The sequence below is a fragment of the Phoxinus phoxinus genome (assembly GCF_949152265.1).
Source record: "Phoxinus phoxinus genome assembly, chromosome: 14".
Lineage (NCBI taxonomy): Eukaryota > Metazoa > Chordata > Actinopteri > Cypriniformes > Leuciscidae > Phoxinus > Phoxinus phoxinus.
Genome location: NC_136889.1, coordinates 6,389,935 through 6,414,638, shown reverse-complemented (window position 1 = coordinate 6,414,638; position 24,704 = coordinate 6,389,935). Strand labels below are relative to the sequence as shown.

Here is a 24,704-nt window from a genome sequence, read left to right as displayed (position 1 = left end):
CCCAAAAGATTGCATTTAATTCACACTTAAGTGTATACTTTTAAAGTATATTATTTGTGTAATAAGTACACTTTATAAAAGTACACTAAAGTGCACTTTTTTTCCACAAGGGCAAAAACGGTGTTTTAAATCTCTTGACAAACTAAAAGACGTAAATTACATTTGTATGTATTCTAAATAAATAACACGGGTTGTACTGAATGTCAGCTTGCTTATTTTGCTAAAGATAAGGATTTATTCAGTCTATATCTCATGTAAACTAGAAACTATGCTTCTAACCACAGCTCGAGAGCTGTCGTTCCAACCACACAAGTTTGCGATGCTGTTTGCGAACGTTCGTTGGAACGATGGTTTCGGGAAACACCAAATCGTTGAACTATGCTGATAATGACGGAACTTGCGACCATAGTTGGCTAACGATGCTTTCGGGAAACGCACCCCTGATTTGAAAGTGGCACCTCTTCTAAGCTCCGCCCCCTCCTGTCAGTGCTCCGTCCAAAGCTACGCCCCCCCACAAACATGAACGCGCATCCACATTTGGAGTCAGCTGCATGTACCTACCAGTGATGCGCGGGTTGATCCAAAATGAGCGGGTGCCTGCGCCCGCGGTTACGAGTCATCCAAAAATATTTTTAATGATATTCGGGTCGCGGTCGGTCGGGTCGTTTACCTTTGTAATTTATATAGTACTAGACACAATGTTCTATGAAATACATAGGTCTACACTTTATTGTCTGAATGCGCGAGGATGACGCACGAGCAGTCTGCAGATGAAAGTGGGAAATCCTTATTTACCTTTTGAATGTTGAGCGCGTTATTAACTTTTGAATAAAAGCTGACGCGGGACAAAATGCCCGATTTCCCAACGCGTTGAACTGAGCAATGCCATTGTGCCATTTTAATAGGCTACTTTTAAACGCATAGGCTATAGCTCAGTAATGTCAGTTATGTAGCCTATTTGCTGAGAGGGGGCGGGATTTTTGTTGGGAAAGTCCGGGGAGAGACGCACACGTCGATTAGACTGGATAAACACATGCAGCATCTTAATTGTTAAGAAAATGAAACGAAATAAATGAATAAATCAAGCCTTTATTACAAAACACTAGGCTATATCATACAGCATTCTGAAAAATGCGCACCCCTAGTTCCTCCGTCTAAGCGGGCGGGTTAGTTGAAAACGTCGGTCGGGTGCGGGTTGTTTATACATTGACCCGCGCATCACTGCTGTGCACGCAGTGGTGCTCGGGCACGAGACATGAAGTCATCTGATTGGTTCTTTACATTCGCACCGAATGGCAGTGATTGGTCAGAGTTTTTACTGTCCTACAGCTGCTACAGAGGTCAGATTTGTTTCATTCCTTTTTCTGAACACATAATGTATTGACTACTATCAGAATGGAAGGACCATTTCACCCAGTATAAAAAAAAATGTTTCTGAACAGGATTACCAACTTAAGTTTAATTAATATAATATTATTTGCAAGTACAGTTTTTTTTTTAAATACACTGTATACTTTAAAGATTTCAAGTACACAAGTGCACATTCAGTACAGTTAAGCACACTTATTTTTCACAAGAATGTACATCTACACTGCAAAAAAACTCATTATATTTTGTTTCGTTTTTGCTCAAAAGTTGAGATTTTATTTCATAATACTGAAAAAATGCGGGGTCGAGCTGAATGAGACAGTAAAGCATTGCTGTTTACAGTGCCATAGAGATTGTGGATCATAAATGAACGGCGCAGAGGAAAGAGTCACTCGTAATGCATTGCATCATCATCAGAAGTACTTTTGCAGCTCTCAGAGAAAATAAAGTCCCATCAAGATGGTGAGGAAAACAAAAGGGATGCCGTTTCCCTTTATGAATAGATAGACAGATAGCGGTGTAGAGTTACAAAGCTTTCAATGCCCATTCCAGCTGAACTTTGTTCAACTCACAGCTGTCAACTCCGAGATGCAGAGAAGTCTTCACTTCAGCTTTGAAACCTATTATCACTCAAACATGTGTCATTTCTTGTGAAAGACACGGCAGGCCCATAGTAAGCCAACACTCCTACACTGGACCCATCTTCTTTCTGTAATGGGGGATACGATCAGTCAGAAGAATGACAGGCTGTCTGCTTCACGTATCATGGAGGTTAATGTTGGAGGTGCCGGAAGCATCCATTTCTCTGTCCTCCCCCTCTCCACACCTGTTCAGACTGCTTCCTGTACAGCCAAGATGATCTGAGCAGCAGCAGGTTGATGGAAAGCAGCACACATGGTCACACACACACAGCTAATACATTGCATATGGACAGTGTACAGTGCAGGGAGAGCTTCTCAGTGTCTTCTCTTTTTCTCCTTTCACTGATTGGAAGCCAATGCATTTCACACCTGTTCATTAACATGGCTGGAGAGAAATGCTTGGCACATAGCTGAACATTTCACTACACAATGGAAGAGACAATCTAAAGTTTCTAATGAGAAAATGTGTATTACAATGTCACTGCTGTGGGAGAAAAAAAAATCCCTTTCAAGGACAGTCTGTTCACTCGGCGGCCATATTTGCAAAGGCTCCAACAGCTATTTCGGGCATCCAAGGCCAAGTCCCATCTATTTGAATGGGGGAATCCTAAAATCTCCAAAACTGCTTGCCGAACTCACAAGTAAATAACATATTTCAAATCAGCAACAAAATCAGACATGAACTAACCCTAACCCTAACCCACAATGACTTTAGCAATCAGCGATTGGCTCTTTTAGAAGGTGGGACGTGGGGGCGGGAACATGTGTGATGTAGCCATGCACTCTTGGCCGTCTCTAGCGTTTAATTGCTGAGGATGACACTAGCCAACAAGCCTCAGAAGGACTGAACTAGGAAGGACGCAGTCTCGGTAGGATGCAGCCTTCCCTTTGAGAAACACCCAATGACTAAATGGGACACCCTACGATCTCATGGACTCATGGACAGCCATTGTTAGTCCACAAGACCGAAAGGGCATATTAAGTGTGCCATTTGGGACAGTAGCTTTTATAAACATGCCTTGGAAGAAAACATTACTGGTGTGCATCTTGAGACAAAACAATGGCACTGACATAATTTAAGATATGTCAGTCCAAGTTACTTTCAGTTAAAACCGCTCAAACAGGCATTTTAGTCTGGGACTAGGCTTAAGCCTTGTCTGTGAAACTGGGGAATACTGCTCAAAATCAAGTCAAAAGGGTCTTGGACACTTTGTTGTAGTTGTAAAAAACGTTAGTGGATCATGTTGATGGCTAATGTGATGAATTGCACTATTACTCTGCATGTGTGAAGTGAGAGAAACTGGCTTCATACATCCAAGGCATTTCAAATATGGTTCAGAAAAGTTAAATTAGTTCTGAGAAAAGATCTAGGATCAATGTGCATTTTTAAAATTGTATTATTATTTTATATCTATCCAGATGTCAGTTTTTCCAGAGCAGAAGTGATGACAACTTACATTTCCTGTTCTAGAACCCATATTACCTGAAACATAATCTATCATCACCTGCCGTTCATAACCCCTATGCATTGAGTAAACTGGTAATTTAACTGCACAATAACTGCAAGAAAAGGACATGGAGTCATGGGGAGGAGCAATGAGGTGAGAGATCGGAGGGAAAAATACAGCTGTGAAAATAGCCCATAGATCACATGTTACCAGACAAATAAGCAGAGTGATTCAAAGGATGCACTTTGACGTGATATAAAGGATACGCAGTGTGAGAGATTTCAGCAGCATTAAGGCAGGGCTATGCAGTTTCGGGAATTTCTTCGCTGTATTCTCGCTTTTTGCTCGCAGGTTTCTCTATAGAGCTCCCACAGCTTCGGAATAGATTTGACAACACTGTCGAAAAACTTGTTGTCGACTCTCAGATACCAGAGGCTAGTAGATCAACCACATCAAAGCAGGAGGGACATTCTTTAAAACGTCTTCTTCATTCGGTTTCTAACAGCCTGAGGGAGCGCAATAATGACTTCTGGGATACATTAGCGTAATGTATTGGGGCGTAAAGCAATTCGTTGCAACGCGAGACCTGATATCACGCGATACTTCCTGACGCCGCGGCCGGCGGCCCAAACTTGCAAGGGTGGTTTTTCCGCTCACAGGCGATAGGGGGGTGCGAGACGACCACCATTCAACCCGAAAAAAAGTAATATAACCATTCCAATGACTCCGAAGCTGTTCAGTTAAGGTAGAAGACCTTCATAGTTCACCTTTAAAATAACACACTGATCATGTTCAAATGATTTTCACTGCACTGTTTGTTGTCCTTTCTTCATTACACTAACAAGTGCTCCACATTTGCATGTGTACCTGGTTCTAATTTGTTCTAACTCAAACTTTACTAACCCTGTAAAGTCTGACATATGAAACAATAGACCTAAATATGGAACATGCTTAGTTATTGAACCTTTAGACAAAATATATATGCAGCATATTTTAATCCGTATCATATGTGATACATCAGTCTTTTATGGCTGAGCAAAAATAAACAATTAGTTGCAGTTGCTGATATTTATATAGCTAAAAAGTAAGATGAAATTCTTTTATCTTGTGATGTAAATCAATAAGATCTTTATGACTGTAGACTACTTGCATAAAATGCATATAAATATCAGATGTCACTATATATATCCCAAGTAGATGATATTTAAATGCTTAGTTTTATGATCAAAGCTCTATAGTTTTAATTCTGGTGTGGAAAACATGTCTGGTGTCTATCATCATGCATTGATGATAGAGAGATAAACATTCCTCAAAAGCCAAATGTATCATATATAATATTTTTTTAACATGATAGTGTTCATTTTGAAATATTACTAATAATACAAAATGCATTCTTAGGTTTGCATTATAAAAACTAGTAAAGGCGGAATATTTTAGGGTGTTTAACAACGATGTGCAAAAAACCGACACGTTTTTACGCAGCTTTTTTCGCGTACTTGTAAAAACGCTGTATTATTCATGCCAGACCAATAGTCAGCGACGCCACTTTGTTTATGAACATTATACGAGTGCAATTGCAATAGGAAGAGTGAGAACCAGAATGAATATATCTAGCAATGACTTCAGGTGGAGCACCAGCAAAGATGAAGAAAGATGAACAGGTTCATTTAAATGGTCTTTAAAGTCACACACTACAATAATAAAACAATAGGATCTGATTGAATATGCATATGGCCATTAAAGTGCTTCAGGTGAAAAGCAGTGAATGATGTTTTTCCCCTCGCAGTCTTTTTCTTACAGCAGTTTCCAACATGATAGATGTGCCAATGAGCATTTAGTCAAAACCTCCAGATGAGTTTTGAGTCCACCTATTAGTTATGCTGTCGACGCTCTCTTCTGTTTTGCACAAAAGAAGTTGGCAAATGTTCAGAGCACACTCATTTGTACAGTAGATTAAGAGCAGACTGTATTAGGAATCATTACTTTAGGTCAGATTGTGCCACAGGCAGACAGGTGCGTACATATAGTGAGAATAAAATGAACAAAATCCTCTCTCAGGCTTCCCCTTAAAAGAAAAAAAGACGAAATTACCTGACCATAAGTGCTCTACAGCCTGTAATTTATTTGATGTGGATGTCAGCAATACTTTAATATCCAAAAAGAAAAGAAGTTTGAGGGTGGAGCCGGGGGCCTAATTATAGAAGTGTGAGAGAGCCATACAGACTAGAAGGGGCCTGAGGCTTGAGCTAACCACTGGAACCCAGGACCAGCCATCCTTTGCACCTCATGTCACTTAAAAAAGAGGGCAGCTCTGCGTTTTGGCCACTCTTCACTGCCGAGGGGCAGGGGGAAATAAAACGAAAGAGGCGGGCACAAAAGCTTGCACTCATTAACATCTGCACATGGATTAGGACACTCTTTTAACACGTGCAACCCATAACAGTCCCAACATGTAATAATACAGAGCTGGAAGCCGAGGTAGCAATTTTGATATTTAAGAGCCGCAGCTGTTTGATAGGCTGGTTAGCAGTCATGTGAAAACGCAGAGCCAGGAAGATCAACATGTTTTGCATGATGGTTACTCAGCATCACGAGAAGTTCAAAGGAGTCACAAGGAATTTGATTTTCCTTGATCTTTGATAAATATCCGTAGAAGAAAAATGAACAGTGCCTATAGGAGGTGTCAAGCTCCTGAAATGATGGGAAAAAACACCGTAAAAGTATACCACAACGTGATCCAATATGTGAGGACAGTCGAAAAAGGGACTTTTTCACACAAAGGGACTGACGCTCACATTAGCAAAATTTCGCAGGTTCATTGTATCTTGTCAATAGTGTGTATGAAGATCACACAGAAGTCACTTTCAAATCAAGCGGCTTTCTGTTGAACCCGTTGCAAAATCTGCGTGTATGGGGAAATTTAAAATTTTTGGCCGATATTCGTGTGCGGATCTTCCTTCTTCTTTTTGATCTACTTTTGGATCTACGCACCACTAAAAGTCTTTATTCGTCAGTTTGGGACTATTGTTTGGTGCTACACCTGTCCATCTCCTTGCTTTGAAATATTTCACCCTCACATGAACTTTCCAAATTGTGTGGATTTCTATTGAAATGACTGGATTTTGAAAATTTGCTCAATAATTTGAACCTCCCCTTTAAAGGCACAACATCAAAAAGGGAGAGAGTGAAAAATGGCCATGAAAAATTTTGGAACAAAAGATTTCACTAACATTATTATAGGAGTAAAGCATAGCTGAAGACGTATTTGTCCCTTCTAAATATATAGCATCAGAGTCATTAGATAGAGAATACGATTTTTTTTAAATATTAAAAAATATGTTAGTTGACCTGAACAACTAATTTTTTAAGGTCGACCATCTGGGCCATTATTTGTGTTTACAAAGAGCTATTCTTAACAGCGTAATAAGCGATTACATTTTAATAAGATATCATCAAATGCATATGTGGTTAGTGAGTCACTGGCCTGAATTTGGAGGCATAAAAACCTTTGAGAATCACTTCCCATAATATTTATCCTTCAGCACCACACTCTAAAAGATCTCCTGACCACACGATAAATGCACCACAGATCTGATTTCTCAATCATCACCGGGGTGCTCTTGAAGCAGACTGTTTAGTATTAAGTATTAGTTTAGCAGGCAAACCTGTCTTTAGAGACCTAAATCTTTTTTTCCTATTCAAATGCAAACATGACCTGTTCTATCTATCACAAGAAGGATGGAGAAAAATATTAATCCTCCTTCAAAAATGTGATATTGCAACAAATAATTGTAGTATGAGAAATCTGGAAAACACATGTCTCCCTTTAGATGGACGTATAAGCTACATTTCTTGTATATGGTAATAAAGTATAAACACAATAAATGTTCACTCAACAGATCATTACTGCTGGAAAACGTGCTGTACTCTCAGAATAGTAATAGCTTATATTGTCACACACACAAAAAAAGTGAACGCTTTCTTTCTAACAAAGCCTTGGCCTAGATTAGAATATTACAGCAGTTTGGAACTTTGGCAGCTTCAGGAGAGACTTGAAGATTGAATGATATAAGCCTTGTGTAGTTAAGCTAGGACAGTATGACGGGAGATTTAAAATGATATGCATATCTAAGGTGTTCAGACTGGCTGATATAGGAAGTTGCTTGGGTGTTCAAGGTGGTTGCTCAAGTGTTGCTAGGTAATTGATAGGGCATTGCTAGCTGGTTGTCAGTGTTTTGGCTGGTTGCTATGGTGCTGTTATAGATAGAATAATAGATCTAAGATATATCTAGGCCAGTGCTAGGGTGTTCGGAGTGGTTGCTAGGGTGTTGTTAGGTGTGAGGATAGATAGTTTGAATACTTGGGATGGGGACTGACATTGAAAACATAATTTTGTTTAATTTATTTCATATTATTGAAGAAATTATGCAGAGCTGCACTGAATGCAAGACATTAAATTATTCCTCTTTACAGTGCAAGAGAAATTATGGATCATAAATTAAATTCAGATAGATAGATAGATAGATAGATAGATAGATAGATAGATAGATAGATAGATAGATAGATAGATAGATAGATAGATAGATAGATAGATAGATAGATAGATAGATCTAAATTTAGATCGAGAACACACTGAATCTTTAAAGATCTTTCACTGTCAGTGCCCATGCAAGGACATTGAACTCACTGCATGATTACTAAGTAGTTGACCAGAAAATTGTCATGTTCAAATTGTGTCCAGATGCCCTTGCATTATGGTGAACCAGATGAAATGGCTCTGCTTTGAGAATGTGCTGGGATGTACTAGAGAGAGAGAGAGAACAAAAATGAATAGCAGGGGCTTTTCCTCATGCACTGATACTCTCTGCAATATCGAGAATGTAACCTGTCTGTTAAAAGACAAGTTTCCACAATCTGTCACAAATGTATCTGACAGTTTGTGTTCACATTAGTATTGCTTCAAAAGTGATGTCTTTATATTCAGCAGGGTATGAATAATTGTGCAATACATTGCACAACAATATTAGATCATTTTGCACAGGCAGTCTATCACACTCATGATTCATTTTTCATTCCTAAAATCAATTACATTCAGTTGATTCGGCTCCTTGCACTCTCCATTTCACGTGTAATGAACCTCTGTGGGACCATCAGAGCCTCAGATGTGGAAGGACATCTCTTAGTTAGTAGACTAAAATCACAGCTGCACAACGTGGGCCAGGAAATTCTCTATTAGCTTTTTAAAGCTTTCTGTGGGCCTGTGGAAAACGCACTATAATCGAATCTGCCCGTGTGGTTTTGTAAATGTAATTAAAGCAGCCACTGCATGAGGTCGGCGATCTTGATTCTGGAGGTCCAAAGCTCATCTGCTCAGCTAACCACAGGCCCAGTTGCTACAGACAGCGAAACAGCAAACAAATCAAGTAGTAATTATGACTGGCATGACCTTTAATTTACAGATTAATGAAAATCTATTAAAAGAGGTATTTTGAAACCAATGTAAAAGCCTCTACGCATAAATATATGGCTGGCAAAAAAACACAAACACACTCTGAGCTGCTAGTTTGACAGAAAGGCAACGCTCACATCCTTGCGCTCAGGAGCAGAATTAGATATCATTCATACACTCTATCAGCCCGTGGTGCTGAGCCAAACACACCCCTAGCCAACTCGCATGTGTTTTGTGGACAGAGGACAATTCTTCTTTTGTCCTCGTGCATGGACTGCCTTGCTCTGGCTCTTGTTTTAGAAAGCACTATTTTGTGTCTTCTTTCTTGTTTAGCCTAGAAACATTCTTCTTTCGAGATATTTGGTGATTAAAAATGCAACGTTTACTTTGTTTGTTTTTCAAATGAAGAGTCCTTCCAACTCACTCAACACAGATTGCAATGAATGGAGAGAATAATCAGAGTTAGTGGGTGGAGGTGGTAAAGATTGACAAGGTGGAGACTAGTTTTTTACCTCTTGCTTATAAAGTTTTCTCAAACAGATCAACCAGATTCATCAGGAATGTACAGCCACCTGTCAAGAAGATACAAATTGCTAGATGAATGTTTTGAAAGGAGGGACTCTTATATTGACATAAACACAAACTCATGAATCTCAGGTCAAAGCAATGATCTGGCATTTCATTTAACTGTTTTGATGGTCTGACACCATATGCTGTGCAAGGCAGCCAAGGCTTATCATTTTAACATTTGTGTTGGCAATAAACTGGCAGCTTATAGTTACACTATCTAATGCATATTGTGACGCACTGGTTAAAGAGCTGGAAAGGTGGCAGGTTTGAGACTCATAAAGTCAATGAACCATCACTGCAGTGTCACCCCAGGTTGTTCCAAAGGAATTGTCCCTGTAATAAGTGTACGGTAAGTCATTTTGGATAAACGGATGTCTGCTAAAATGACTACTTACTTGTTTCCAAGGCATTCATTAAAAGGAGGGACGGGAAATCAGACATAACCGTTAGCAGTGGTAACCTAACTTTGTTCTTTGGCTACAAAAGAAACCTTTAGTTCCAAATAAACAGACAATTTTAGATTTTGATTGACGGATCTCTCCATCGTTTACTCTCAAGTTTGTCCAAACATGAAAAAAGAAGAATATGGGTAACCAAACAGTTGATGGGCCCCATTGACTTCAATAGTATTTTCCCCCATATTATGGAAGTCAATGGGGCCCATCAACTGTCTGGTTACCAACATTCTTCAATCTTCTTTTGTGTTCAGCAGAAGAAAGAAAATCATGTTTGAAACAACTTGGTTGAGTAAATGATGACAGAATTTCCATTTTTGATGAACTATCACGAAAAAGAAAGATTAGATCCACATTCATTTTAAAGCTATAGGCTACTTTAACTGAATTATCAATTGACAAAGTTTATATTAGTTTAGATATTTACAAGTTAGTTGCAACAGAGCAACTTCTGAGAAATAGATCACGTGGTTATCATGTCCACTTTACGCGTTGATTCAGTGAGTTCACCTAAAAATATGGTATAGAGCAGCTCAGCAGGATCAAAGCCGGGGTCAGCTCCTCTGTCAATCCCGCCCTACCGTTTAGCCTAAATAAACCGAAAGGAGGGGCTTGTCCGCGACAGAGAAGCGAAGGGTCCCGTGGTGAGCGCTGCAGAGCCGTGTAGTGTGTGTGTGTTTGTGTGTGTGTGTCAGGTTTCATTCTGAGAGAGACTCAGGCGCGCAGCAGTCAGAGAAACCCGTCAAATGGCACGAGCGAAGCACTCGGACTCCCACTAGAGCCGGACCTCACTGAACCAATATCTCCATGCACTTCAATGAGCAGCATGCCTCTGTTGAGGTCGTTTTGAAGATTGATATTTTCACGTGAAAAACGGTTCAATTACCTGGAAGGAAAACTTTAATCAGTTTATTTGAACACGAGCCTGCTCAGCCTGATAAAGTGGTGGATAAATATTCAATTGACTATATAAGCTACGTCTCACAGACATGGAGGGCACGAAATTGCTAGTATCACCTCAGTCCAGTCAGGAGAGGACCTGCGTTCAGCATCCCTTCCAAAAGCGCATTTTGACGAACTGGAAGGACGTGTGTGCTATCTGCGTGTGTTTGATCTCGTTTGGAGTTTGTGTGTTGCTTTACCTGAGGACGTCGGATCTGCAGTCCAGGGTGCTCAGTTTGGAAAAGGACCGACATCCCCTTATCTCCAGTTGGATCTCTCTGGAACAGGTGGAGCCCGTCCTGTGGAGTCGACTGGATCAGATATTAGAGGAGGTGAGCGTGACTTTTATTCTTCAGATAAACTATTATTCTGCGGTTTTAATAATATCTAGTCATATTTTATACAAGTTATTTGCATGAGTCATGTGCGAGGGCAGTGAAAAATAACATAGCCTACTCATGTTGTCCCACCTTGTGTTGTGTTTTAACGAGAGGTAGAAGTGCGTTACTCAGAAAGTTTGAGAGACTTTGTGGTTGAAGATGAGGAACATATGTTTGGAATACATTCAGGTGTGTTAAAATATGAATGTAAAGAAACTGACGAGCTAAGCTCTGTCTCCTCGCCCCCGTCTTAGTTTGTTTATTGGTCCTCCTTACGCGCGTTCACTGAGCACTTTCGAGCTCTGGGAAGTTGGAACAAAAGCGCATGCACATGGATCAAAATAATTATTTTTTCTTGGGCTTTTGTTTATTTTTGACTAACAACTAGTACATAAAAAAATGTTAATTCAAAAAAGTACTAAATACTAATTTCTAAAACTAACTATTTACTTACTTTAAAAACAAAAAACTAGATACTATTAATTAGCTTATTAGTTGATATTAATATTTCAACCAATAAATGTAATTCAATATCTCACATCATAGGAAATGATTAAATCCTGATTATTAAATTACGTTTGTTAGGTGCTGTAGCTTTCCAGATGCCAGATCAGACTCTTTTACATGGCTCAAATTTTTCACATCCTATTTAGCATTGCTCTAGAACAAGTGTCTATAAATAACACAATAATACAGCCAAAATTTCCTTCTGGCATTTTGACACATCCATTAGTATAGCTGTCTTAATAAAAGCACACTGATGTGATCCGGTAGCTGCACATGTATTTTTCACATTTGAGCCAATCTGTTCAATGATCTGCAAATCTGCTACTGTAAGCAAACTATTATTTGCTGCATGCAAAACTTGCTGAAGTGAACACATTGTGTCACCATACGACCACCTGTTTTATGTCAACAATCAAGCAGTTAGTGCTCTCACCAGCTTCAGCACTGATGGCTGAGGTGCACGTCGTCTGGATTGAGCTTGAAGTGTTGAGGTGGAGGAAAGTAAGATATATATATATTCAGTGCATCACCTGCGCCCGTGGCCCCTTCACACTGGCCTCTGGTGGATCATCACTTAGCTGCATGTAAAATATTTGCTGTATTAAAAGAATCTTGGGTAAAATTTTGCTCTGGGAAAGGCTACCATCTTATCTGCGGTTCATAAAATAATAGAGTCTGCAGAGGATGATGCAGGTGAATATTAAGTGTATTAACTAGACTAAGCAGACTGTAGAGAAAGCCAAGTGTGAGTCAATCTGAGGTTGAGTTTGAGTACACTCGAGTCATTTACAGGTGAATCTCACTGAAATCTTTCAAGAACATGTCAAAGAAAGAATTAGTTTTGCTTTTTCTTTTGCATTATGACATGACAATTAACCATATTTTGCCACACTATTTTAATCTGCGTATGCAAAAAAAAAAATAAGATAAAGAATGATAGTATTATTGTAATAAGAATCTAATGAGAATTATACTTCAGAATTTCAATTACAAAAAGTAAAATTCCCAGATGCATTACAGTACTGAGAATTTTGCTGGATAATGTACTTAATTGTAATGAAAATAGGCTTATGAATGGGCTACTATAATTTAGTTTTGTTTAATACTGGGCTTTTGAAAGCATCCGAAGTTTATCTCAAGGGTGTTCTTTTATCAAGGGCATATGTTTCTCATAGAGATATTGACTACTGACATTTCAGCATCACCATTAAATTGCATCTATAAGTCTCCATTAAAGGTGAGAAACATATACATTGGAAGTGCCTGTTGAAGTTTAGAAAGGTGCTGATTTCACAATTTATAACAGAACGTGCCAGAATGTCCTTTAGGGGTTTAATCAAGATCTGGTCAGTGGGAAAGTAGCGAAATGAGAGGGAACGAGAATGAAAGAAATGGAAAGAAAGATAGTTAGCCCTCTGGGCACAAAGTCTGTGGGTCTTAGAAGTAATCAGACATTGGAATTGTAAAACGTTTTGTCATCCTTTCAAAATAGATTGTTAAAACCAGATCAAATACTGGGCATCGAGTTACCATTAAAGCTGGGAGGCAGAGAATGTCCCCTCCCTCCTATCTCATCCCTGCAAGCACTGGGGCATCAGCTGTCTCGTGTCATTACTGCAACCTTACCATTTACATCACGTCATCTTAAAGTCCCCATGAAATCAAAATTGTTAGTATGAATATATTAGAAAATATAAGCATTCAAAACTCGTTCTCTCAATTCCGCCAATATGGATCAGTGATTTTCTGTCCAATCAAATGCTCTCTAGAATCTAAAGCGTCCCGCCCCCTACATTATAAATAGACACTAAAACTGCAGCTAAAATCGGTCACTTGTTCACACATACCATTTTCTACATGGTGAATGGCACATAGTGCACTATATAGGGGACATATACCTTTCCATTGAGGCGAATGAAGTCTGGTTTCATGTTAGTATCATGTGAACCGCCGCAGCGCACACACACAGTCTGATCCGGTCCAGAGACACGATAGCGCACAGCGGATCATATGCGTGAGTCGGCGCAGACCAGAAAACAGCGAACCCATTTGAATTCTGCACAGAATGCTATATTTTAAAGCAATAATGGATATTTACAGAGCTCAACGGCTCTGGCCGAGCTGTGATATTAACCAAACGCTATTGGCTATTTAAAAAAAGGGGAGGAGCTGTTCCATATGTCCCGCCCTGTCTTCCTGTTTCAGTGGAAAGTACGTCAACACATTGAATAATGCTGCGTATTTCACGGCACTTCAGTGAGCCTTTAAAGTCAGCAAGAAAAACTTTGCAAACCATTTTACTTCCATAATTCCATTCCACTTTTTCACAATTGGTAAATGACTGGATTGTGAAAAGTGAGTTGCATTCCAAAAAGTTGTTGAAAAACATTAGTGTATTCGTGACATCAAAGTGGTTTCAGAGGTGAGCAAGTTGTTACTTTTTGATGAAAGATTACAAAAAATTCTCTTTGGAATAACAGATGAATCGTGTGCACAATAAGTCCAGAGAGATGGGTATTAAGAGAGTAAAATGGGGTCATTGTTGATTTCATGTTGACTTAAAGAACACGTATTTGAGCATAAAGAAACACACCCTAGCAGAATTAAATGCATCGGAAACGTCATGTGCTTCAAAGTGAAAGCTAAGTCTCTTTCTTTTGATCTTGTTCACTGTGCTTCCACTCAATGCAACTCTTCATGCTAACTTTTCATCACTGGTTATTGTTTTCTCAACGTCACGCTGCATTGCTGTTTATGAGAGCACTTAGCTGGAAGTGAAACAGGGTTTTGCGAGCACTTTCCAACGGTTTGATGTAAAAACATTCTATTTTTTCAAAAGAAACCTTTTATTTGGACATAACCTGGGAATGCGGCACTGGAAAATCACGAGTTAAAGCTCTGGGAAACTGTAGCGTGTGCATTTATCCCTGGACATTGCTCCTGTGGAAAAGCTGTTTACGCACAGCACATGGTTCCTTCCAAACTCTAGTGCATTTTCCACGGCTTTCGTGCTTGCAGAGCAAACGTCTGTTGGTTAACCCCGCTGTCACATGCACTGTATATTTTCATCTTAACATTCTTCAGGTTTTCCTTTTCTTCTTAACCTCCATTAGTTTATTTTCTGTTTTACAATATCTGTGGTGCTGCCGAGTTCAGTAGTGTGGAAAAACTGCTACAAAAGCTTGTAGTGTCTGAGAGCGGTCAGGGTAAAGACTTCACCAGCTGGGAAGAGGCTTTGCCAGTATCAACCAAATAAAGCCCTGGAACGATCGTGGATAATATAAACTGGGGCAAGAAAAATGTCCAATAGCGGCCCCAGAATTATTTAGCTTGAGTGTTTCAATGTTAGATGGGGATGGCGTGACCTATAGTACCACATTGTAGACGTTCGACAAGCTTTACAATTCGGTCATAAATGCAGCCGGTCAGTGATTGTTCTACCATGCATAAAGTGGGTTTGTCTATTTTAGCTGCGGTTTTGTAAGTTTAGGATAAAAACGGAATAGTAGCTCTGTTTAATGTTATTCACTGTTCTCTAAATCCTATTGATCTTTAGTTAATCGTTCACTTTGATACAATACACTGACTGGGGTGTCCGTCTAAAATGTACAGTATGAATTGATTGGTTCCAAACGGTGACCTATGGACATACATTCTTAATCAAATGACCAGTAACAGCAGCACCTGTCAATGCTTCTAATAGAGCGGACGGCTCCAGAAGCTATGCAGAGAATAGACATAGTGCTTCTGATGATGGTTAAAGTGCCAAATTTATATGTTTAGCTTTTGAGGTCTATTCAAAAATACGTTTTCTTTTTAATTTGAATCTGATTTAAATGTCATGTAATATAGTTTTTAGTTTTTTTTAAATGCAGCCTTGATGAGAATAAGAGACTTCTTGCAAAACCATTTGAAAATCTTACCGACCCCAAACTTTTGTATATTCTCGTTTAACTCTACTTTAACTCTAGTTTAACTCTACTTTAACTCTACTTTAACTCTAGTTTAACGCTTGATTGTGTGGGAAATGTTTCCTTGAAAATTGAAGACCGAAAACAAGGGAGACAAACAAACGAACACCAACTAAACTAACTTTTGCATTATACCTTACGTATTACGTGGTTTGTTTCTGCACAGCTGACTTTAATGTCCTGTCTGTTTATTTCCAGAAACTAGCTGCACGTCTACCGAAGATCCGGGCGGCTCGGGATGCACCTCACGGCTGCCTCTGTCCACCAGGTATGCCTGTTAACTCTATTCATCCCCAGCTCACCCTCCCTGATCGCAACACACCTGGGACACTGTGATCCGCCTGTTACTTCTGATATGCATTTGAATGTGTGTTGCGGTTGAGCCTTTTGAGCTTCCCTTTTGCAAAAAAAGCCTTTTTGCCTGCAGGTATGAGGAGATTTTGTTGACCCAACGTTAGATAGAGACGTGATCCCCGTCGACTAGATCTCATTTCCCATGTAATGTAAATGAGTGAAAAGAGTCTCCTCTCCCCAACCCTTTGCTGTCCACTTGTGCCCTCGGACTGGCATTGCTATGGTGGCAGGTGCTGTCATATTTTCGTGTGCTGTTGGCAGTCATTGGCTTCACTTAGTGTTTGAGTGGTTCGTGATGCAAGCCGCAGTGTTGGGATGGCGTCATGTGGGTGTTCTTGAGCGCAGGGAACAGTCAGCAAGGTTCACAGCGTACCACTAACAAGTGACATCCATGTGTTTGACAGCACTAGCCTTGTTCAGTGTTCATAACATTAGATGAGATGTTTTTTCAGGATTCTTTGATACATAGAATGTTCAAAAGAACAGCATTTTTTTTAAATGAGAAATCTTTTGTGACAATATAAATGTGTTTACTGTCACCTTTGGTCATTTAAATGCATCCTTGCTGAACAAAAGTATTATTATTATTATTATTATTATGCAAATCTTACTTATATCATCATGTGACATTGAAGACTGGAGTAATGGCTGCTGATTTTTACATTTTAAATATATTAAGAAAACAGTTTCTGTTACTTTAACAATATTACTGTTTTATATCAAATAAAAGCAGCCGTGGTGAGCATAAGATACTTGTTTCAACAAATAAAAATATTTTCAAATGTATATGAGCACAAATTAAAGTGTGTGTGTGTGTATGTGCGTGCGTGCCTGTGTGTGAATTTACACATCTCTGAGAACCAGGCCAGATGGTACAGACATCTCCGTGTTAATGAGGCTAGTCAGTACTAGTCATTGTTGTGTTAACTGAGTGGGAAGTGACTTCAGACAGCGTAGTGAAACCAGTTTAAGATGGACATGTCGTGGACAGGCACTCTTGAGCCAGGTGTGGGACCGTTTAACAGCAGGAATCCCAGATGATGGTCGTGTTTGTTGTTGTTTGGTCTTCTTTACTGCTGTGCCGTGGGAGAGTGTCTGATCTCGCAATACAGACTGCGCTTTTACTTCATTTCAACCATTTGATCAAAACCAGGCAAAAGATCAGCAGCATTATTTATTTTGTTTGTTTATCTGAAAGCTGAAGTGACTAGATATAGTGCATTGAAAGCACAGTTTGTACATTGTGCATGTTTTTTTTTATAATGCATGTATATAAATAATATGTGTATGTAAAGCAGTGTCCACATATATGTGGTTCTCCATGTCGCCAGCTGCTGCTTGTCAATCATTCCAGCACGCAGTGTTCAGATGGCTTCCATTCCATTGTTTATTTTGAGTGCTCAGCAGTGGGCAATAGTCTGTGACTCCTTCATCAAGCGTATGTATGTGTATAGCATTGATGTAATGTTTGAGCTAGAGAAGAGGCATAATAACTTTTCTATTGGCAAAGGTATAATTGTTTCAGTTGTTTGCATAGTTAGCACCACCTCTTCCAAGTTCATAAAGAATGCTTTGTGTTTGTCATGTGCAGTTCAGCCCAAGGACAGTGCATTATTATTCTTGGCTCGGCGTGTTTAAGTGAAGATGATGTGTGGTGTGACTATCTGTAAGACTACCTCTGGTGGTTTTATTAATTCTCTCTCTTCTCTGAACTGTGATTAGTCTGAGCCTGTACCTTTTGCAGCACTACCACAATCTCAAAACACCTCGCATATGGGCTTGGGGAATGTTTCAACACATCCAAATGAGTTTATTTTTTCTGGTTTTGCAAATCCCATGGGGCTGCAGAGGTTAAATTCACTCAGCTCGTGTTTAAAAACCCATTTGGCCCATTCGCGTTCACTCGGAAATCCTCCAATATTTGTTTTTATTAACAAAGTCAGAGTCAGTTCATACACACAACTGTTTACCCTCCAGCTCTGCACATTTCAGCACTGAAGCGGTAACAGTGCCCACGTTTCTTACTGTGAAGAGAAGCATTTACCTTCTCAGTGTCATCTTTACATTGCAGGGATGAACTAGCCTATGTGGATTATAGAGGATGTGACATCCTCATTCTTAAAAACATTAAAAAATAAATAAATCCAGATCGCATTAAATACGGGTTCACTTGAAGTGAGGATAAACGTGATTTTTGCTGACCACAACATGCTTTGTGTGGTGATTTATTAGCTGCCAAGAGCATGAAACCATTAAAAGAGACATTTAGAAACCAAACACTCAAACAAACCAGTTGAAATTACATAATACTTGAATAAATATTTAAATACATTTCTATGTTTGATTTTGTTTACTTTTGTACAATAAACATTTTTGTTGTTGTTGTTGTTGTTGGTTTAGTCGCCGCATTGTAAAACCAGTTAAGAACTGCTGGTTTATAAGTGTTATAAGTCTATTTTCAGTGTACATGTTGCTTAGCTGTGCCCCTTTGAACAGATGTGTTTATATAAACATCATTATTAAAAAATGACATCTGCGGCTTATCATAGATGTGTGACAGTTCTGTTAACAGTGACTATTTAGTCATCAGAGAAAACAAGAACGTAGTATGTATACATAAAGACAATGATTTATGGCTCTAAAAAATGTTTTTGGAATGGTGTGTTTATCCGCCCTGGTATGGAAGAGTCACAATGACGTGAAAACCAAATGCACGCCGCTCAAGGTGTGAATGAACTGTGTAGACAATTGTGGCATGCTGATGGATATGATGCTCTTTGTTCTAGCAGAGATTTGTAAAAATGATGCCAGAGGCGCTTACTGCCAACAGCTTTTGTCAGTGTACAGGAAAACTCCCATGACAGTTAGATTGAATCCAGGCCCAAGCGTCCAGAACACTCTTGAATCCACACATTGTTTCCCGAGAAGCTGAATGGCACTTTCTTGGATGTAGTAGTAGGAAACCGAGAAAAAGAAAGAGACTGCCGCCCTCTTGGCTTCTATGCATCACACACCCACAATGCTCTTATTTCTGAAAAACCAAAGACCCGATTCCCCAAAGGATTTAGTGCCTTTGTGACTGGATTCCGATCCGCGGGCCAGCATTGGCGGCATTAGTTGAGTCACCAGGGGTCGTAAGGGATTGAGTAAGAGTGCTATCTTTAAATGTGTGCATCACGGACACTGGTTTGACTGCTTGTCTGTTGGTCGTCAGTTGGATTGTTGTGGCTGCCATGAAGAGCGGGATGAGGGGTTTCATTGCATGCTGATCTGAGGGGATTAATCACGAGTACAACAGGAAGGGTGAGAGGCTTCTAAAGCCTCAAGCTTCACTGCAGGAAGTGACATTTGACAGTTTACCTGGATGCAGTCCGAAGAGAAGCCATATCCAGTGTGTGTAATCGGAGCTTGACTCCGGGAACTTTATGTATGACATATTTGCCATATTTAACATCCTCATCATCCCTAAAAGTACAACACAGCCAAGAGGAAGTGTGTATTGCTCATAGGTTAATTGAGTTCTCGGTTGCACTTCAATTATGTATCATCTCAAATGTTTTCCTGAATAGAAATAAAAATACACACATTAGGCAACTGTCGACAAACAGCAAGAGTAAATGCAATAGTAGCAAAGCTCTGGGTGAAATTGATGAGAAATATTTGAGAGTTTTGATTGCAGACTTTGGTGTCTTGACATATCTGAGCACAGTTTGAGACGTTGTTGTGAAACACTTGTGAGATTACTGGGGTGTTTTCTCTTGAGAAACATCTGAGAAGTCAGAGACTTCAGCGAAAGTCAAATTTTGCTCTACATTTAATCTCATAGCTGTCTGTAGGATAAACAACTGAGATATTAAAGAGATATAATTTGTGGGAGAGACTGTTCACAACTCATTTAGGTTTGTACATACCACAAACAAAAACAACTAAAATAGAATAGTTAAATATTGCAAATGCCATGTTTAAGTGTGGTAACTAGAATTGCTGTGATATCAAAAGTTTCTCAAAAAAATGTTTTATATCAATAAAAGGTTCTCAGGACCATAACACAAACTACTGCAACTTCTATTTTACTATTTGAATTTAAAACAAATAAATTCAATAAATGTGTTAATTCATTAATAATGTTAATAATAATTCTAAGTAAATAATACATTATAACATTGGCAAATAGCATTCACTGTCAATCTTTGACAATTTAGGATTGAATCATGCATTTAAATACAGAGATCACTCCCAAAACGTTGCATTGTGTACTTGGTAGGATAATAGTAATTTTGTTGTATTTCACATACAGATAGCAAACAAATAGTCACTGAAGCTGTCAATTGCCTCAGTTCAGCACAAGCTACCTCTTGCAAAAACTCCTGAAAATTAATTTTGAGCGGCATTGAGTGGATTCTGACTAACTTAAACACCTCAGATTGGTCATTGTGTTTGGCACACAGCAGAAATATCTGTGATTGGCTACAACAGGGATGGAAATTAGCACCAGCCACCAGCCAAATGCTGGTGATTTTGTGTTGTGGCTGGTAAACTCGCTTCACCTACCAGCCACTGTGGCGGGTAAATAAAAGTAGCATGCGGTTTCACCCGGACACTTTTAGAGGAGGCACATCTTGAGATTTTACCTTATGGAATAAACGGCTTAAGTATTGTAGATCTTGTAGTATTAATTTTCACATGCAGTTACACATTGTCGGTTAAAAACAAGAAAGTGGCTGGTAAAAACTTTGAGTGGCTGGTAGATTTTGGAATCCACCAGCCACAGTGGCAGGTGGACAAAAAAGTTAATTTCCATCCCTGGGCTACAATGATCAATACTTCAAACGCACCTTGTAAATAGACTCTTTTGCCACTCTTTACAGAGCACTCACACTAATACACAAAAGTGTTTGAAAGCAGCCGATTTCTAGTCACATTTTTTAAATTTCAGTATCGAATTGGTTCTGAAGTACCGGTACTTTTGACAATGCCAACTGTAATTCCTTATACAACATTTATGTAGCAGGATTTTTGATCAATGAGATTTCACTGTGGACGGAGCTACCCAAAGAAATAGAAAATGCACATAATGTCCTACAGCTCATTGGTTCTCTGTCCTGGTACAAAAACTTTGGGATGACTTGCTGCTTTATTGTGTCACACTTGTTAGAATACAGTGTTATGTTATTATAGTATGGCTGTTGGATATGGCGCACATTGTCCGAGTGGTCAGAGCGTCTCCAGAGCTCCCACAGGGAGACAGGGTGCACACGGCACATGGCATTCTGGGCACTCAGAGAACGCCCAGTGCATTGCCTGATGACAGACCAGTGCAGACCCCCTGGACTGGATCAAAGAGCACTGCGGTGTGTGTTGGTTTGAGAGAGAGAAATACACCGAAAGATTAGCGGCGACCTTAAAGTAGCTACGTCTTGCATGCTCAGATTAACCCAGTGCATTAAAACCAGCTGATACTATCACTTGAACAGCACACGAGAAGGAGGAAAGGAAAAACGCCAGAGCAGTTGCAGTTAAAAAACACCTTAATGCTCTTGTAAACAAGAGGCTTCTTCTGATCCTCACAGCAGGGTCAGGTGAAAGGGTCGTGCTGCTGGTTATTTGAGGAGTTCCAAGTTCACCTTGACATGTCTGCTGACAGGAAGAGGGGCTTTGGATCTCGTTTCCTCACCCGTGATTACTTTACACTGCAGCTGCCAGAGAGCAGTCTTACTCGGGAGAGGTGTAGTCTGTGAGTCATGACCGACACAGACGAGAGATCTTCAGATGGACAGAGAGAGTGTAAGGGAAGCAGAGAGGATGAGACTATGAGAGAAACATGGTTGGGCAAAATTCAGAATTAAGACTTTATTTAACTCATTTAACTGTGCTTACGAGGATACTCGACAAAACGGGCATTTGGGCATCATTTGGTGTGTTTTTGTCTGTTCAAGCAGACATTGGGCGTTCTCTGAAGCGCCTTTCTGTGTGTGTGTGTGTGTCACACAGTCAGGAGATTCTTATCTTATCTTATGAATATACTCTTATCACACTTAAATGGTTTAAAAGCATTTGCATGATTAGGAGCGTGATCATATATTGTAACTCTAGCCAAAGGATTATGTGAAAAAGCAATTGTGTTAAATATTTTGAAATGAACTGAAATTAATCATGCATTAACATGTTAATTTTGACAGCACTACTATATTCTTTAAAAATATGGTCCCACTTTATATTTAGTGTCTTTAACTAGTATGTAGTGTACTAACATTTGAATTAAGACAAGTATGACCACGAATACTTTTTATTTATATTTTATGTATTATTTATTTTTAATATGTATTTATTTATTTAATTTTTTACTACCTAAATTCAAATTCATTATGAGTTCAATTCTAAATGATTCCCAACCGGTGACAAAGCGAGAGAAATGCTATCAGTCATGAGAGTGAGTGATGTGTCTGTTTTTCACATACCACATCTTGTGCTGGATATTTATTCCTGATGTTCTCACAGAAGATATTCACATTGTATATTTGATTCTAATCAGTTGGAATCTCGGTCGTACAAATATTTGTGGCATGAGGAATCTTCATTCGAAAACAAAGGAAAATGTATTATGAAAATTCTGTGGTTAAATATCTAGGCTAAAATATTCCATGTTATTCTGGGAATGTTGCTCAAATAAGTAGTTTTAGGAAATGCACGGTCGTTCTGTGGTTAGCCAAAAACGAGCAGCGTTATTTTTGTTTCTACAGATGCATGATAGTGAATCTGTAAGGGTGAAATTAGGTGTAATAGAAACCCAACTCCATTATGTCTGTCATAAAAACATTGTTGGAATGTCTGTGATGAAAAAATCTTTGAGTATTATTTTATTTATAACAATGTTATCTCTCAATTTAAAAATTCAGAGAGGTATGAAAATCGTTTCTTAGAACTGGGTTTACATAAAGGCTGAATTGAAGCATATAATTATGCACGTAGCTCAATGAGAAAATAAACCAAAAGTGCAAATAATTTACCAAAATGTCATCAGTCACTCTCTGCTTGTTTATCCTGATACATAAGGAATCCAAAGATAGACACTTCAAGACAAACAAACAACAACATACAGCGTGATTGTGGTTTACAAACAATTGTGTCACTGTTAGTTTGCTTGAATGAACTTTAAAGTAAGCATAACATGTTGAAATCTTTGCAGACATCATCTCACCAGTCTGCTCTCTCATTCGTAGCAGCACAGTCTTTTTTTAATAATTGAATAATTGAGTTATTCAGGCATTAATGTCTCCAGCTGCTACAAATGAGAATGCAAATGGTGCATATTTTTCTATAAAAAAAATCTCTCACAAATATTTTGAACAAGACAGAAATTCATGCAAGTTTTGATTTTCTTTGGACATGAACCAACAAACACAAACATCTTCCCACCACGTTTTAAATTCAGAGAAATTGTAAGTATTTCTGCAGATGGTGATAAAAATTAGCAGTAAACCGAACCGATAGAATCTCCCAGCTGAACATAGGAATGATATCAAATGCTGCACAAACTCATTGTGGTCACTTCTACTTTTTTGGTTTGAAATCGGACCGTTTAGTCACACGCTGGAGGAATAGTTTCATTTTGGAAACCTGGAGATTCTAAATCTTTCTGCCTCCTAACAGATCATGTGTATTTGCGTCCCCTGCTGAATTCCTCTCATTGCACACACTGCACACTCAGCTTTCGGAAGATACACATAACTGAAGAAGTGTGCACTGAAAAAGCATTTTAGTTGGAAAATAGTTTTTGGCTGTTTAGCAGTAGTCACATATATAATATAATATAAAATATAATATAAACACTGGGATAGGTTCCAGCATCCCTACATATAAAGCGGCTTGGGGAATGCATGGATATTATATTATATTTATATTATATTATCATATTATATTCAGACAGGTAAATGCATCTATTTCTTAAAAGGCAAATTTAAGGCAAAGGCCATGGAAAGGAAGATTTTCATGATTAAATTATTCATTTACTTATAATTAACATTTATATTTGTGAAATTGCATGTTAAATTCTGAATGAATGTCTTTATTTGGTATATCAGGCACTGAGGTCAGAATTGTTGCCAAGGTACAGTAAAGTTCTTGGAAAATGTGGTTACTGCTAATGTCCCTTACGATAGATGTTAAATTGAAAATGTATTGAATGGGACTCTTAGCAAAGCCAACACAGCAAAATCAAAACCTAATGTGTATTTGCATTATGTTCCAGATCATTGAAGCACTGCAAAGCAGTAAATTCCATTGTAGGCAGGCTTGCATTCAGTCCAGGAGTCTGATAGTCTGATATCATAAACCAGTGCGGTCTGTGTGCACATATGTGTATCAGTGTGTGTGTGTGATCCATGGTCCTGCTCCCCCGAGGCCAGGTGTGTGCTGGCATCATCATGAGGCCCCTGCTTGCTGCAGATTTCCTGTGGGCATCAAGGTGCATTCCCTCACTTCTGCTCACAGGGAGCTCGCTCACTTCTTATGTTAACAGCTCTGGGCAGACGTCCAAAAACAACAGTTTTTATTGAATTTGAAAGGAGAAGAAAAAAATCCCCTATTGGACTATTTTTTGTTCCTCGGGCTATTGCCTTA

At 39.0% G+C, this 24,704-nt stretch overlaps 1 protein-coding gene across 4 annotated transcripts in view; it reads left to right on the top strand.

Annotated features, from left to right (window-relative positions):
• The first annotated feature begins 10,483 nt into the window (after positions 1-10,483).
• Positions 10,484-24,704, top strand: part of col13a1 (collagen, type XIII, alpha 1) — a 99,303-nt gene continuing 85,082 nt past the window's right edge. For 3 of the 4 annotated variants that reach the window (XM_079634140.1, XM_079634143.1, XM_079634142.1), the window contains exons 1-2: positions 10,484-11,205; positions 15,930-16,007. In XM_079634140.1, coding sequence (XP_079490266.1) covers positions 10,921-11,205; positions 15,930-16,007 — 363 coding nt within the window. In that variant the 5' untranslated portion in view covers positions 10,484-10,920. The remainder of the gene's footprint in view (positions 11,206-15,929; positions 16,008-24,704) is intronic. The other variant, XM_079634141.1, reaches the window with a different exon arrangement.